The following is a 15,500-nucleotide window of genomic DNA, read 5'->3' as shown; positions in this document are numbered from 1 at the left end:
AAATGTTATAAATTAGACGGAAAAGGGAGCCGCGCATATTTAATATATTTGTTTTGTATTTCCACTAGTCAAGGGAATAATGAAATTCCTTAACTACTTCTCTTTAACTTGCATGAAGAAAGCACGGTGTGTTGCTAAATCTCTTTTCAACCAGCACTGCCGAGAAACAACTTTAATCCTTGTTAGAAAATTGCCGAGTCTGGGACTGACAAAGAGCTCATGCTTGTTCCATTGTTAGTGCTCCCTGGCCCCAAGAGCAGCGCCCTTTACAGCTGCGTGGATCCCGCCCGGCTCAGCTGCACTATTTAGGAGACGAGGTTTGTCAATTTCTATTGACAATGGGGAGAGTTTTTCAGGGCCTGTAGCAGTGCTGACACAGTTGGGGATCAATGCCAGCCATTCAGAATGCACCCTCTTTCATTGCTTTGGTTTGTTAATTCAAGACTAAAGGTCCACTGAGGGGGTTCAGGGTGTTTAAGAAAGCTGATGAACTGTTTAAGAAAGCTGATGAACTGCAAGCGTTTATAGCCCTGGTGTGGCAATTTCCATAGTCAGTGGCAACTCCTGGCACTAAGGGAGCTGTGTCCTTGTTGACCCTCTTGTTATTAAAAATGCACAAGTGCTGCGCTTCTCAATATTTCAACACTCTTTCATTGTCAATACCACCTTCTGAGCCCTTCAGCTTGTTGCTTGCTCTAAAGATCTTCTTAGATTGGGTTTGAAAACTTCACCTTAAACACTAGATTAGACTGATGTTCTGTTTTCCGTGCTCCTGTTGATTTGTTGAACCTTCCCAGGGCTGGAAAGCAAGTAGCAGCTTGATGGGGAGACGGGCCGCTAATATGATTTACCAGTCTACAGTCATGCACAATAAGTGTGAATAAATACAGGGGTCTCACAGAGTCAACCCTAGCCTTTCCTTTTCTTTTATTTTTGCTTTAAAAGAGATATCTCAAGAAAATGAAGTGAGTAATGCATGCCCTTACAGGAGTTGAATGAACCACAAAAAGAAAAAAAAAAAAACCACATATTTTTTGTTAAAGTGGTAGGCTGCTGGCATGGATTGATGGAGGGGGAAAAAAAGAGTGCAGAATATACACTTACTGCTTTATTCCTAAGTAGACCAAGCAGAGAATAAAGCAGTAATGCCATACCCATGACTTGAGTGCAGGCTCCAGCACCCCTTCGTTGTCATCCCCTGAAGGGAAAAGTGAATAGTCAACCAAGTTGCTTTATAAAATTAACTTTTCCAAACTGAAAGCACATTTTCTAACAGTCACACTTCACTGCACATTCACCTCTTTCAAATTTTTTTTTTCTTTGTTTTGGGGGATTGGTTTGCTTCAGTAGAGTGTGTGGGTGGGTGAGGGGAATGAAGCTAACTTACCTTTGAATTTTTTCTCAAAATGGGAAAAAAAAAAATGGGACCTATCATCCTCCACCCAAAAGAAGAACATTTCTATTCGAGCTCAAGAAATAGGGAAATGCTACTGACATATTTTGGGGGGGTGTGTGTGTGTTTCACCGTATACAAGAAAGAAGCAGTCCCAGTGAGGTTTTTTTTGGTTTGTTAGCTTATTCTTCATAACACCATAAACTCTAAGCTAAGCTGCTTATTTCTCTTCATTTGCTTGCTTTCGCTGAAGTTCTTCAAAATGCTTTGACTTAGGAATTAAAATTATGCATGATTAGTGGATGAAATCATTTCCCTTATAGAATGTTCCTTGTAGAATAATTTGATTGCCTTTAAAGCAAGATGATGATAAAGTGGCTTAAGCATTTTATTAACATTAATTCTTTTTCTCTGATTTTATAGTTAACTTTAGATATTTGATTTCCAAATTATTATTCTTTAAAATTACAATTTTGGCATTGTGTTACAGAAGGTATATTAATAATAAGTTTCTGTGTTATATTAGATGTCCCTTCAATTATCACTTAATCATAAGTATCATTTACATGTAATAGAAAAATGAAGTTACATTAATTTTAAATTATCTGTGGATTTTTTAAGAACATAAGATGCATAAGGAGTAATTTTAAGGAAGTATTTTCATTTATCTCAAATTCATACAACCTACCACATATATAGTAACTTTATAGTCTGACAGCCAGATTATTGCGTATGTTATAAACTTAGTACAATATATCATATTTTGTCCCCCAACTAAATTACCCCTTGAAGAAGCGCTATAATTTAAGAGTCATAACCATTACAGCTACATTTTAGCTTTCAAGTTACTTGGAGAGTGGAGTCAAGGTAAGAGTGTTACGTTACTTGAGTATACTCATATTCAACATCACCAATACCTCTGAGTGTTTGCTTGCATTAAAATAGAACTCAAGAAGTTGAGGCTATCATTTAAAATAAGAAAGTAGAGGATTTAAATATCAGATACTAATCTATTAAGATTTAATATGTCAGCTGAAGTACTGAATTTATTAGTTTATTTTTTAAGAATTTAGGATTATCTTGTTTTTATAAAACTTGTATCTGATACCTTTACACGTTCTGAAAGTTAGGAAAGTAATCATTAGGAAAAAGCAAAATTGGGTACATGAATAACACTTTTTAAAAAAACCTTAGCCCATCTCACAGTTTAAAAACTGGAATGGTCATTCATCCATTTGACATCACAGTATTCAATAGATCAGTTATTCATTTTCAAATAGCTTATCTCATTTTATGCATGTGTGTCCAGTATATCTACCGATTATAAGAAACAAGCCTGATGAAATCTTAAACCAATTCATTTTTACATTAGGCTTAAACTACCATTCCTTACACTAAATTTTATTAGCACATGTTATAAAATACAAGTCCAGGTGAATTTCAGACTTACATCGCTTGAGATTTCTTTTAGAAATTTGAATTTACTGCTTTATTGTGGAAGAAATATGAAGAATTTTTTTCTGTTTGAATACCTAACATATGCACATGCATATGTGATCTGTGGTGTCACTGTTTTTGTATATTCAAGCAAGGCACAAAATCCCTTCTCTCTCAAAAACTCTTTCGTCACTTCCTAAATGCTGCGTGGCCATTGATATTTCTCGCACTTATCTGGATGAATAGCATTATTTTCTTACAGTATTACCTAAACCTAGCTCTGGCATATGAGTACCAATTCCCTTAAAATGTCATCACTAATGGCAGATTGCATTTTCTTGAAAATGGAAACAAAATTTCTTCTTTTACAATACTCACAGACATTATATAGGAGCAAGAAAGTACATTAGAGGAGAATTTCAGTTTTCCCAAGAGAGTTTTCATAAACAGAAAACATGAACCCTCCGAAAACACTTGCAAAATGAAACAGATTGTTTTCTTTTAAAATTTGGTCAACTGACATGTGTTTTTGTAATTCTTATAAGACACAAGAATTCCATCCTGATAACATTCCTTTCTAAGATCTGAAATCTTTATTTTAGGTGGTTTTAAGCCATCTTGGCAAATCCTTAACAACCAGTAATAGATAAAGGTGTTTTGGGGGATTAGAGGTTAGTAAACTGAAGATGTTTTTTGCTATCCCTCCTTTAAAATGCTGTTTCTAGGTATTGCCTACATGCATTATGGCATCTACTGATTTTTACATAACCTAGAGATTAATGGGAAATTTCCCTTTGAAAATAATTTACCCATTTTTTTTCCTGCTGCTTGGCAGTCCATTCACTCCCATATTATGTATTTAGTACCCATTGTTACCTATAAATTACAAAGCAGGCTGCTAGGCTGCAAATGCAAAAATACTGTTTCCCATGAATATGTTGCAGCTGAAAGACTGTAATGTTAATTCATATAAAGAATAGCCTGGGTCAACTTAGCAGATTTTCTAGCAAAACATACAATTCTGTTAACAGAAAATTATAGCATTATTGATTTCAAGTGCTTATCTGTGGTCATTTTGGAGTGTTTCATTACCCCCTCATTACCGAATCTGTTAAATAAGTACTGCAGAGGTTGTTTTCTTGTTTTGTTTTCCTGCCTTCTGCCCCCATCCTTCTTTGCAGCAATGGTACAGCAGCTCCATGAAAGTCATCTGTGTGTGGCTGGCTGATAGATTAGACCTTCAGCTTCATATTTACCAACTGAAGACACTCATCAAGATTGTGAAGGTAAACAAAATGTGTTGAGACGTGAATTGCCCACCAAGCTATAAAGAATAATGGCAGGATACTGACATATAAGAAAATCATATTTAATAGAACCGAGTGGATGTAAGTACTTTAAAAACATCACTGCTGGCAATGATGCACTGCTGTTTATTCCATCTTCAGTGAGACCACGAAATCGTGTTTCCACTAGTAAAAAGTATTTTGTTACCATAAAGGAATCACATTTTAAGATAATATACATAAAGCCCCTACCATATTTACCTAAGTGTACTAAGTCCATAATAATTTTGTATTAATTATCTTAGGTACAGCAGTGTTTTTTCCTCATACATTTCCTTCACATTTATTAATATATCATTAGAAGGATTTTTAATTATATTTGCCCCTAGGACAAGGAGAATCTCCATTATTTTTGTTATATCCTGATATGAAAGTAAAACATTGTCACAGCCTGAATTCTTTTGGAAGCATACCCCAATATGTGAGAGAGGATCAGTGTGAGTATTGGGGACCATCCCTAACCACCAACGGATGTAATCTCGGTTCACCAAGGCTGTCTTGACTTATGCTTTTCAAGAGTATACTTAGGAGGGACTTTAAGATAATATCTTATTCACACCTTTAAAACTCACATGATTTTTCACACCTTATAAATTCTAGTAGAAATGCAGAATGTACCACAGGTATAACTTTTTCTTAAAATTGAGACAAATTCTACATTTTGGCCCAAAACAACTCTAAGCTATTGCAAATCAGCAGTTCTGGGCTACAGTCCTTGGGGTCGCAAAGAGTCAGGCACAGCTGAACGGCTAACACTTTCACTTCACTCTCATATATTTATATATACGTGTGTGTGCCTATATATTTGCATGTATCTTTATGCACATATATACATATGTATGTATATTCGTATGTGTATGTGTACATACACACATCTAGGCAGTGGTTCTGACAATGTCATTCCTGATATAACATTACCAGCATCACCTGAGAACTTAGACATGCAAATTCTTGGGCTTCACCCCAGATCAACTGAATCAGAGTGTCTGAGAGCGGCGCCTGGCCATCTGCACATGAACAAGCCCTCCAGAGGATTCTGATAGATGATAAAGTTTGAGAAGAACCATTGTATCACATTGTTAAAAGTTTTATTCATATTAAAATATTTTCCACCATTCTCTTGGTTCCTGCAGTCTCATTAGATTGCAGATTCTTTTGTACCATAGACACAGAAGTTATCATAGATTAAAGTACCCACCAAGACGAAAGTTCTAAAGTCAGAAACTGGCAAATCTGCTAGAACAGAACCAGACCTATGATGTCACAGTGATAGCAATCATGATTAGTCATAAACAGCAAGTAAAGTTATAGCCATCCAGTAACTTTTATACACTAAACACATTCCGTTTCAATCAACAAACTACCTTTGATCTAGAACAGTTTTTACCAGGTGTTATTTATTTTACAAAAAAACTGAAAACACACCACGATATGTTCATATTTGCTTTAGCTCCTCTATGATTTCTTCCTTGTTTCTACAAATGTGACTTGGAGAGCTTTCAAATGAAGTTTGTTTTTCATAAAAGAGAATCAGAATAATCTGTGTTTATGTTCTAAATATATGTACATGTTAAGACTGCAGTCAATAATATGACTAATATTAGGATTAGCTTAGGATCAGCTAATATCCCTTAGGATCAGCCATATTTTCAAGCTAATATATATTGTATTCAGGATGTCAGAAATTACAAACTCAGGTAACTGATACTAGTTGATAGGTTGGTAAGCTTTTGGTTTTAGAATAAGAATCTTCATGTTTTATTAACCCATCATTTTTTCTTTCAAAGTCGTTCCTATTCTAATGTTCACATAGTTAGCAGGAAAAATGATTAATAATTTTGTTAATTATAGGGTGACATTTCCATTTTATTCTAAGTCAATCTATCTTGTTTTTTAATCTTATTTTAATATAGTGTTCATTATGGCTACCAGCAATCAAGACTGATAATATGAGATTAAAATTTCATGTATATATGTTTGACTTTCCGGGTATTATTTTTCACAAGCAGGCCCCCAAACTCAGTCAATACTTTCTTGGGCTGATGCATTTAATCAAGTCCTAGTGTTTTATTTAATAATTAAAAGTGATTATTTTTACAATAAAAATTGGGATGAATTAATTTAGTATTCTAGTTATTTTTTTTCTACTTTGAATATAAGCAGACACTAGCCAATTTCATACATAGATTCATCACTCTTTGGAACCTATATAGTTGTAATGTTCATTTTCCAGTGAATTTACACAGCTATTAAACAGCACGTATACAGAGTTGTGCAGGCTCTGAGTAGGCTGTCCTTCCATCCACATCACATGGACTGGACCTGCCTGTTACAGCCGAGTAGTGCATTCTACTCAGGAGCCCAGCTACTAGACCCTAGAAACCTGGTTCTCGCAAGCATTGTCATTCTTCTGTGCCCATGGAGACCCGGATGCCATCAAAATGTATATGATAACCAACTCTGCCCCACAAAGACACCTAGACAGCCATTGGTTCATTCATGTTGCTCACTAAGAAAAAACAAATTGCAATAAAATTTTCACAGAAGATGTAGGACTAAGAAATTAACAAAGTTGTAATATCAGAATGATTTATTTGGGAAAGGGTAAAATAGAATTCTCAAATAAAATGGCTGATGGATTGCTGTTCTCCCTAGAGGCCATTTGACGTTTTGAAGCAGTTAACATAAATGAGCTGCCTCTTTTACCAGGAGAAAAGACAACAAGTGAGCAGCACCCCGCGGCAGGCACTTGTCTTAAGTAAGAGCCAAGCAGACCTTCTTGGCAGCCACAGAGGATCTCTACGTGTCAATAACATTTTATGAATTCTAAAAAAAAGAGAAAGAGAGAGATTGCAAGGGTTCCTGCCCTGCAGTTCCCCTAATGGCTTATCACTTCCTAATAAAATAAGGAAGCAGAATCCAATTTTATACAAACTACAAAGCCTTTAATATGGCAAATCCACACTATAGCTCTGTCCTAGCCAACTTATTGATAATTAGAGTAAATGTAAAGAAAGCCATTCCAATAAAATAAAGTAGGACTCACAAACTCAGTATATAATTGTCAGTGGAATAATAATACTTTATTTCAGATGCTTTATCTGTAGATGAATATTTTGTATGCTTGATATATTTTTAACCTGTTAGACCATTGTTAGAGGCTTGAAAAATCTCTTATGTAGCAATACTATGTAAACTAGTACCAGATTTTCTAGACAAAATTGGCCTAACAGAGTTACTTTGTGGGTTCTGGAGCAAATTACATAAACTTTGGTGTGAAATATCACCATAGTAATCATAAGGTTTAATGGTTTAGAGGGCTTCTCTAGTGGCCCAGAATGGTTTAGAAAGAGACAATGAGGATGGTAGGTTTTATGTGTCTTAATATAAAATATTAAAATCAAATTAGAATCGTTTTGGTCATCTAAAGAAAAAAAAAAAAACACTAAACTCTTTTTGCTGTTGAGATGCTGACCTCAGATACAGTCCGTGTTCCTCACAGTTCAGTTTATTTTTTGGACATGTGGTAGACTTTTCAAATATGCATTTTATTTATGACAAGAGAATATCACTTCTGAAATGTGAATGATACCATAGGGCATAAATGAAATCTTAGATGACACGAAGATAAACTGTGAAAATACCAATGACCCCACTACCTGGTAATGGTTCTGCTCCTTCCCAGAAGTTCATAGACCAGGTGTATATATGCAGGGGCTTAAGATGCCATCCATCAGCACTTCCGCCCTCAAGTGAATAAGCACTTTCAGCTCAACTGTCTGAATATTATATTTTCCTTCTAATTGTGTTGAGTGAAATCAGGCATCCCATAATGTTTCAGCTATTGGAGTTGTTACATTGGGCCAGAAAGTACAACCTTCCTTCTTCTTCTTTGACTTTTTTCTTCTACTAACTGCAACTCCCAAAAAAGTGACTTTTAGCAATCATTTAGAACAAAAAACTGGCAAATGGATATGTACTGATACTCTGGGACAATCCACTGAAACCTGGCTGTTTAGTATTCTAAATCTAACATAGGACAGAAAAAAAAAACTTTAAAGATATTTAGCATTTTAATGGAGAAGACAATGGCACCCCACTCCAGTACTCTTGCCTGGAAAATCTCATGGACGGAGGAGCCTGGTAGGCTGCAGTCCATGGGGTCGCACAGAGTCAGACACGACTGAGCGACTTCACTTTCACTTTTCACTTTCATGCATTGGAGAAGGAAATGGCAACCCACTCCAGTATTCTTGCCTGGAGAATCCCAAGGACGGGGAAGCCTGGTGGGCTGCTGTCTATGGGGTCGCACAGAGTCGGACACGACTGAAGTGACTTAGCAGCAGCAGCATTTTAATGGCCTTGGAAGTGTTTCTATAGAATCCCCCATTCAACTGACTACAACTTTAAAAATCAATAATAAAATGCCAGTCTTGTTTAGTCATAAAAAAGTCACATGTGAAGAAAGTCTCACTTAAGGGGAAAAGTAAAATAAGGAAAATTCTATAGTTTACATATCTTAAGAGCCACAGAAATCAGAGTTGTGTAGTTATTTCTGTTGTTAAGAAGCACTGTATAAACAATAAAATGGTATTTGTTCTATTTTTGACACATAATACACCAAATAATTTACTGTTTCACAAAAGTGTAAATATGTCTTTCATTAGCCAACCAAAGGAAGCGTAATGCTGGAATTTAGCACTTCACATTCCAAGGCAATTTCAGAAGGGCAAAATTCATAGGGACATTTAGGTGCTCACAGAGTTTTACCCAGTATACCTATAAATAAACTTTATAATTCACAAATGCTAAAAATGCAGACTTATTTTAGTGATAATAGGATTAATCCTCTTCCCTCCACACACACCCCAAAACCTAATGCAGTTTATAAAATGTATTTTTGAATCCTCATTTGAAAAACTAAGAATTCCTTCAGATTGAAAATGTACATAAGTATTTATCATTTTACTTTTGTTACAGGTTATTCAAATAGTAAATGTGCAGTTAGTAATATTTTGGTTAAAAAAGCTCATTTGTCATCTGACAGTCACAACATTTTGATCTACTTAGAGTGATTCTAGTTTGAATAGCATTATCAGAAGTCTCTCATTTCATTTTCTCCCTGGAACTACACCTACAGGATGACTGGCATGGGCAGCTACAATCTGAATCCATTAGTGAATTGTACCAGATCATTTTTGAAATGCCAACTGAGTATATATACATTTAGACATACACATATACATCCATAGGGGCTTCCCAGGTGGCGCTAGTGGTAAAGAACCTGTCTGCCAATGCAAGAGACATAAGAGACGCAGGTTCAATCCCTGAGTCAGGAAAATCCCTGGAGGAGGACAGGGCAACCCACTCCAGTATTCTTGCCTGGAGAATCCCATGGATAGAAGAGCCTGGCAGGCTACGGTCCATTGGGTCGCAGAGAGTCAGACACAACTCAAGCAACTTAGCACACATGCACACATATACATCCATACATATGATCTGTAAGGGATCTAAGTGGTTTCTCTCTCCTTCATCCAGAAAACCTATAGGGACTTCCGACTGCAGGGTGTGCTGGAAGGCACCCTGAACAGTAAGACCTATGACACCCTACACAGACGTTTAACGGTAGAGGAGGCTACAGCTTCTGTTTCAGAAGGAGGAGGACTTCAGGGCATCACGATGAAAGACAGTGATGAAGAAGAAGAAGGCTGATGACACGAAGCTCTGCAGAAGGAAGGAGGACCTTGACTTTATTTTGTACCTGTTCTTGTAATTACACTGATTGTTTGGATCAAATATAAATGCTTGTTAAAAAGTTAATGTGGAATTAGAGTTAAAGGAGAAAATGCAAGTATTTTTTTAAAAACAGCCTTTTTTTGTGTAGCTTGATCTAAAATGATGACCTTTGGCTGGCTCTGTGATTGGAACATGAATCTTTTTTTGAAGAAGATTTGACCTTTGTTTTCTGTAATAACATCAAAGTCATGTCCTGTGTTGTGAAGTGAGATATGTATTTCTCATGATAAAACATTGTGAGAATAAGCCACTTCTAATCACTGTGCCGGTCCCATCTTACGTACCTTTGTTAAAATGGCGTACTTGACAGTTTATCATTTATGTGCAAGGTTTGTCTCCTAGTCAATTTATCATTGTTGTGATGTGTAACCTTGGCTCTTAGCACTCCAAATTGGTCTGCAGGTGTATTCCTGGGCTTAAAGGATTGCCAAACCCAAATATAGACTAGATTATCCAATGGACTTGTGTCTTGTTCCATTCTGAATATGTCTTCTTTCCAGTATAAAAAAAAAATCTCAAAGTGTGGGTAATAAACGTGCTGCCTTCAACATACCATGTTCTACTTCTCGGTGTAACAGCTTGCAGGCAGTGGAAGTCTGCTTGGCCCTAACCACCTCTGTATTTATTAGGATTGTTTAAATTAAATGCAGTAAAAAAATGTTAGCAGTATTACAAACATCTCAACAGTTTGGCTCTGTGTTTTTATTTTGTTTATTTATAATCAAATGCGTATGAGATATTAACACTGCTTTCCACCTAGTAGACACACACTTGTTCAAAGAACTAGTTACTATGACAGCACATTTCCATAGCAAAGGTAATGTTGACTACATACTCGTATATCATGTATTACTAGTTAACATTATCAATTAGTGTTAATAATGAGTAATACTAGAAATGCAAATAATGTTAACTAGCAATTGACATGTAATCAACATTTTTTTCTTCCTCCAAAATATTTTCTGGCTATAATTTTGAATTACTATTTATCTTTGAATTTTTTTTTTTTCAAAAATATGTCAGCATTCATTCATAAGTAATTTCTAAATTTTTTAAAATTTGGGCTGCATGTTATCCACATGGGATCTTAGTTCCCCAACCAGGGATCGAAGCTACATTCCTTGCAGTGGAAAGCACAGAGTCTTAACCACTGTACCACCAGGGAAGTCCCCATAAATAATTTTTAAATGAAGTAAGTTAATGCAGAATAAGTGAAGGTACCCCTGAAGTTGTGTAAACATAATTTCTGAAGCATTGGAAGTGAAACAACTTCTTGGCTCTCCACATTTATTCTGGTGCCTGACCTAGACTAGGCCACAGTTAAAATACTGTAAAATATTGTATTCGTTCAGTGCTGGGTCCTAGGGCTAGGAGACCCTATAATACAAGGTAAACAGGACAGGAAATTTCTTCTTTCCTGGATTAGAGACCCACTTTATGTTGACAGGCAGTCTGTCTGTCTTGGCATGCTGTCCTTTCCTTTCTTGTCCACCATCATGCCAATACTATCCTTTTTTCAAGTCCTTGACTGTCCAGTCATGCTACCCTCAAATTCCCAGTGGTACCCTCCCCAAGGTAGCTCTGCACAGCTCAGATTGCTCTCTACTTGGAAATTATTCACACTTCTTTTCCTTTATGTCAAATGCCTGTTTCTTTGACACACCTTGTTTGTTGTTTAGTCTCTAAGTCTGGTAAACAATCTGCCTGCGAAGCAAGAGAGGGGGATTCGATCCCTGGGTCGGGAACTTCCCCTGATGGGTTACAGTCCTAAGGGTTGCAAGGAGTCAAACATGACTGAGCACACACAGTTGCTAAGCCTTGTCCAACTCTTTGTGACCCTGTGGACTATAGCCCACCAGGCTCCTCTGTCCATGGGATCTCCCAGGCAAGAATACTGGAGTGGGCTGCCATTTCCTACTCCAGGGGATCTTCCCGACCCAGGGATCAAACCCAAGTCTCTGGCACTGGCAGACAGGTTCTTTACCACTGAGCTACCAAACTAATCCTTGAAACAGCATATCTAAGAGTAATTGGTACATTTTGTCCTAAAATGAATGATGACCCCACTCTCTTAGCCATATATATATTCAAGGACTATCTAGCTGATAGAATTCAGAAATAAAGGGGAAAGCATGTGTTGTAGGGGAAATAAATTAGTTGGGACCAGGAGGGTCTCACTGCTGACCTGACCTATGTCACCTTCTTTGCTGGTCACTAGCCTTCTTTGCTGGTCAGCCTCTTGTAGCTTCTCTCCAATTTGGGTGTTCTTACCTTTTACACCCAGGAGATTTCTGAAAGTTTCCTCCCCAACTCCAGTCTCCATGGCTTGCACAGAGAGGACAACAGGGCAGGTAGTGGAGATGCTCCCGGTTTTATAAGGACTGTGTGGACTCACCTTTGAGCCACAGAAAGGTGTGTGGAAAGAAATTTATAAAGTTACCCTGAAAAAGAATGAAAAGTTATTTTGGGGTTTTTGCCCAGAAATGCTCTTCAATATAACTGCAGATTGCTTGAAATAACTTCATATATTATTATTCATTGGTGTGTGTAACTGTGAAGGTGAATGCCAAAGCATCTGTCTATTAAAAGGAAGCCAAGTGTTGTTTTTTTTTAATTAAGAATTTAATTGAAAATCTAACAAATGTAGCACAATTTTTGAAATGAAAATAATTTTTAACTTAAAAGGAATCTCTCTACCTTCCTAAACGTCTTGAGAAAGGGCGGGGGGATTAAAAAACCTTTGGACAGTTCGGTGACTGTTACAGGAGAAAATAAATAATACAGTCTAATATCCAGCCGGAATGGGTTTATTAAATAACACATCTAGAGGGAAAGTTTCTCCAAGCACTTATTGGAGAAAAATAATAATAATAATGCCTTTTTCCCGGAAAGGGAAAGAACCACACAGAGCTTAATGGAAATCTCGCAGCTCCAGCTGTGGGTCGTTCTTGTATTCACGGATTTTTCCACTTGAATTCCCTTTAGTTCTTGTTCATTGTCCCTCGCTCTGGAGAAAGGATTTCCTGCTACTTTTGCAATAAGCACGCGGGCAAAGCGACTCGGGACTCCCGCCGCGCCCCCAGGGGCACAGCCGGTCTGGCCCCGCGGCGACTGAGGGTGAGGGGGTCCCTGAGCTCCAGGAAGGTGCCCTTAGTGGGAAAGCGGCCACTCAGCCATCGCCATTCCTGAACCCTGAAACCTCTTCCCTCTGCCGCAAGAGGGGCGCGCCGGCAGCCACCCCGCGAAGGCCCGCGGAGACCCCAGGCGCGGCCTCCCAGAGACCCTTCCGCCACGCCTTTGGTAAAAGGCCCGATGGAAGAAATTAGAGCAAGAGCTCGATCGCTTTTATTTCTTCCTCCCGACACAGAAGATGGAAATTTCCCGGTCCGGATCCCTAAAGGGAGGTGACAGATCGATGTTCCCGAGAACTGTTCACGCGCCGCTAGCAGAGCGGCGACTCGCCCGGAGATCGCGTAGTCCGTTGGCCCCCGGAGCCTCTGTGCTCGCCCTTCCCCGCATCCCCCGCCCGGCCGACAACCCTCCACCCATCCCACCGCCGCGGGCTCAGCCGGGAGCTCCGAGGTCTAGCGTGTTTGGAAGGGTGGGGCTGAGTCCCTATGTCGCCCCTTCCCCGGTGCTGTGCAGGGAGACGCCGTGGGCGGGGGTCTCCTTTTCCCTTCAAGTACGACTCTCTGGACCTGCAAGAACCTTCTGGAAAGGCCGACGGCTCACTTGGCCCCGGTATTTCGCTGCAGATGGAGTCAAGCCTAGGGCCCTGGCAGACGAAAAGAGGAGCGGGGTAGACCCCAGCAGCAGGGACAGCTCCCAAGTGCCCTACCCCCACCCGCACCCCGGTTTGGGCTGGAAGATGCTGCGGAGCGCACCTGCCTTCATCTCTGTAAGGTTGAAGTAAGACACTTGAAGAGAACAGAGGCGCTGTGAGCACAAAGCTCTGAGAACGGGGTTATCCAGAAGTCACAGGGAGGGTCAACCACAGCCTCTATCGGGGTGCAATTGCTGTTGCTAAGTCACTTCAGTCGTGTCCGACTCTGTGCGACCCCAGAGACGGCAGCCCACCAGGCTCCCCCGTCCCTGGGATTCTCCAGGCAAGAACACTGGAATGGGTTGCCATTTCCTTCTCCAATGCAGGAAAGTGAAAAGTGAAAGTGAAGTCGCTCAGTCGTGTCCGACTCTTAGCAACCCCATGGACTGCAGCCTACCAGGCTCCTCCGTCCATGGGATTTTCCAGGCAAGAGTACTGGAGTGGAGTGCCATCGCCTTCTCCAATCGGGGTGCAATACGTGACCGTTTTAGGGGAGAAGGAGACCCTGGAGTGTATGTACCTAGAGAAAGGAAGCTAGGCAACAATGCGATGTGTTTCCCCAGGTGAAAAAGACCCCGGTGTAAAGAACTGCCCAGAAGCGAATGCACGTGACACAGCTTTAGGAAACCGTTAAGAGCCACTGACCTTAGAGCTAGAAAAATCTGGATTTGAATCCCAACAGCTACACGTTGTCCCCTCGTCCAAGCTCTTCTCCTTAGGCAAGTTACTTAAACTCTCTGTAAAGAAGGTGATTGTGAGAGTTAGAGGCATGTAAGAAGTTGTGACCATTGTTAATTTTTTTTAATTTCTTTTTTGGCCATACCACAGGGGATGTGGGATCTTATTTCCCTGACCTGGGATTGAACCCGGGGCCCACTGCAGTGAAAGTGCAGAGTCTCAAGGGATGGACTGCCAGGGAAGTCCCCCTGTTAACTATTTCTGAATGTAGGTGTGGATTCAGAAAAAATTGTAGGAGGTCAGCTCTGCCAGTATACACGACCACTCTCCCACAGCCCAGTTCCTCCGGGTTGGCTCAGGGTCCTTCCAGATCACAGTCGTCTCGGTGGACCTTTAGCCCTGTCCCTGGCATGTCCATGGACTGGCTAGAACCATCCAGTTCCAGGGTTATTTATACGGCCAGCCTGGTAGAAGGGGAGGAGACAGGGTGGGTCAACTCGATTGTCTCCAAAGAGCGCCAGCATCCCTCGGCCTCGCTGTTGGGAGGGGAGGCCACTGGAGACGTGTCTTGGGGTCCACATGGGTATATTGTTGGCCAAGGCCTCCGGAACTGTACGGTTCCGATCTGGGGGTGTCAAACCACAAGCAAGGAATCCCAGGCCTCGGCCTGTGCCCAGTAGGTTGAGTTCAAGAGACTTTCAAGGACAAATTGCTGTTCATTAATGTTTTCCAAAGTTTAAGGAGGCTAGAATGACGTCCTGAGTCAGCCCAGAGATGCTCTCACAGAAAGCGCTTGGAAAATGCGAAGCGGCATCAAGAGAGAGGCAGAGGAGGTCAAAGGCCGTCCCAACCTCGGCCTTCGTGACCTCAGCCTTGGCAGCCAAGTATAAACGGCAGCGTTTAGGATGACTGACAGCATGGAGTCTTGCCCCGAGCGTTGAACTGACAGCTCTTGTAGACTGTTGGAAAAACGCCAATAGCGTGGAGACCCTGCGTGGGGCGAGGGTGCGCCCAGGGTCATAAACCA

The 15,500-nt window shown here is 40.0% G+C and overlaps 1 protein-coding gene across 14 annotated transcripts in view; it reads left to right on the top strand.

Moving 5' to 3' along the window:
* CADPS2 (calcium dependent secretion activator 2) overlaps positions 1–10,656 on the top strand; it is a 591,939-nt gene extending 581,283 nt beyond the window's left edge. For 12 of the 14 annotated variants that reach the window (XM_045166437.1, XM_045166436.1, XM_045166434.1 and 9 more), the window contains 2 exons: positions 4,012–4,116; positions 9,715–10,656. In XM_045166437.1, the coding sequence (XP_045022372.1) occupies positions 4,012–4,116; positions 9,715–9,888 (279 nt within the window). In that variant the 3' untranslated portion in view covers positions 9,889–10,656. The remainder of the gene's footprint in view (positions 1–4,011; positions 4,117–9,714) is intronic. The other 2 variants (XM_045166445.1, XM_045166444.1) reach the window with 1 other exon arrangement.
* The last annotated feature ends 4,844 nt before the right edge of the window (positions 10,657–15,500 follow it).

This window comes from Bubalus bubalis, chromosome 8 (assembly GCF_019923935.1).
Source record: "Bubalus bubalis isolate 160015118507 breed Murrah chromosome 8, NDDB_SH_1, whole genome shotgun sequence".
In the NCBI taxonomy this organism is placed as follows: domain Eukaryota; kingdom Metazoa; phylum Chordata; class Mammalia; order Artiodactyla; family Bovidae; genus Bubalus; species Bubalus bubalis.
The sequence above is the reverse complement of the archived record's forward strand: the minus strand, read 5'-3'. Positions and strand labels throughout refer to the sequence as shown.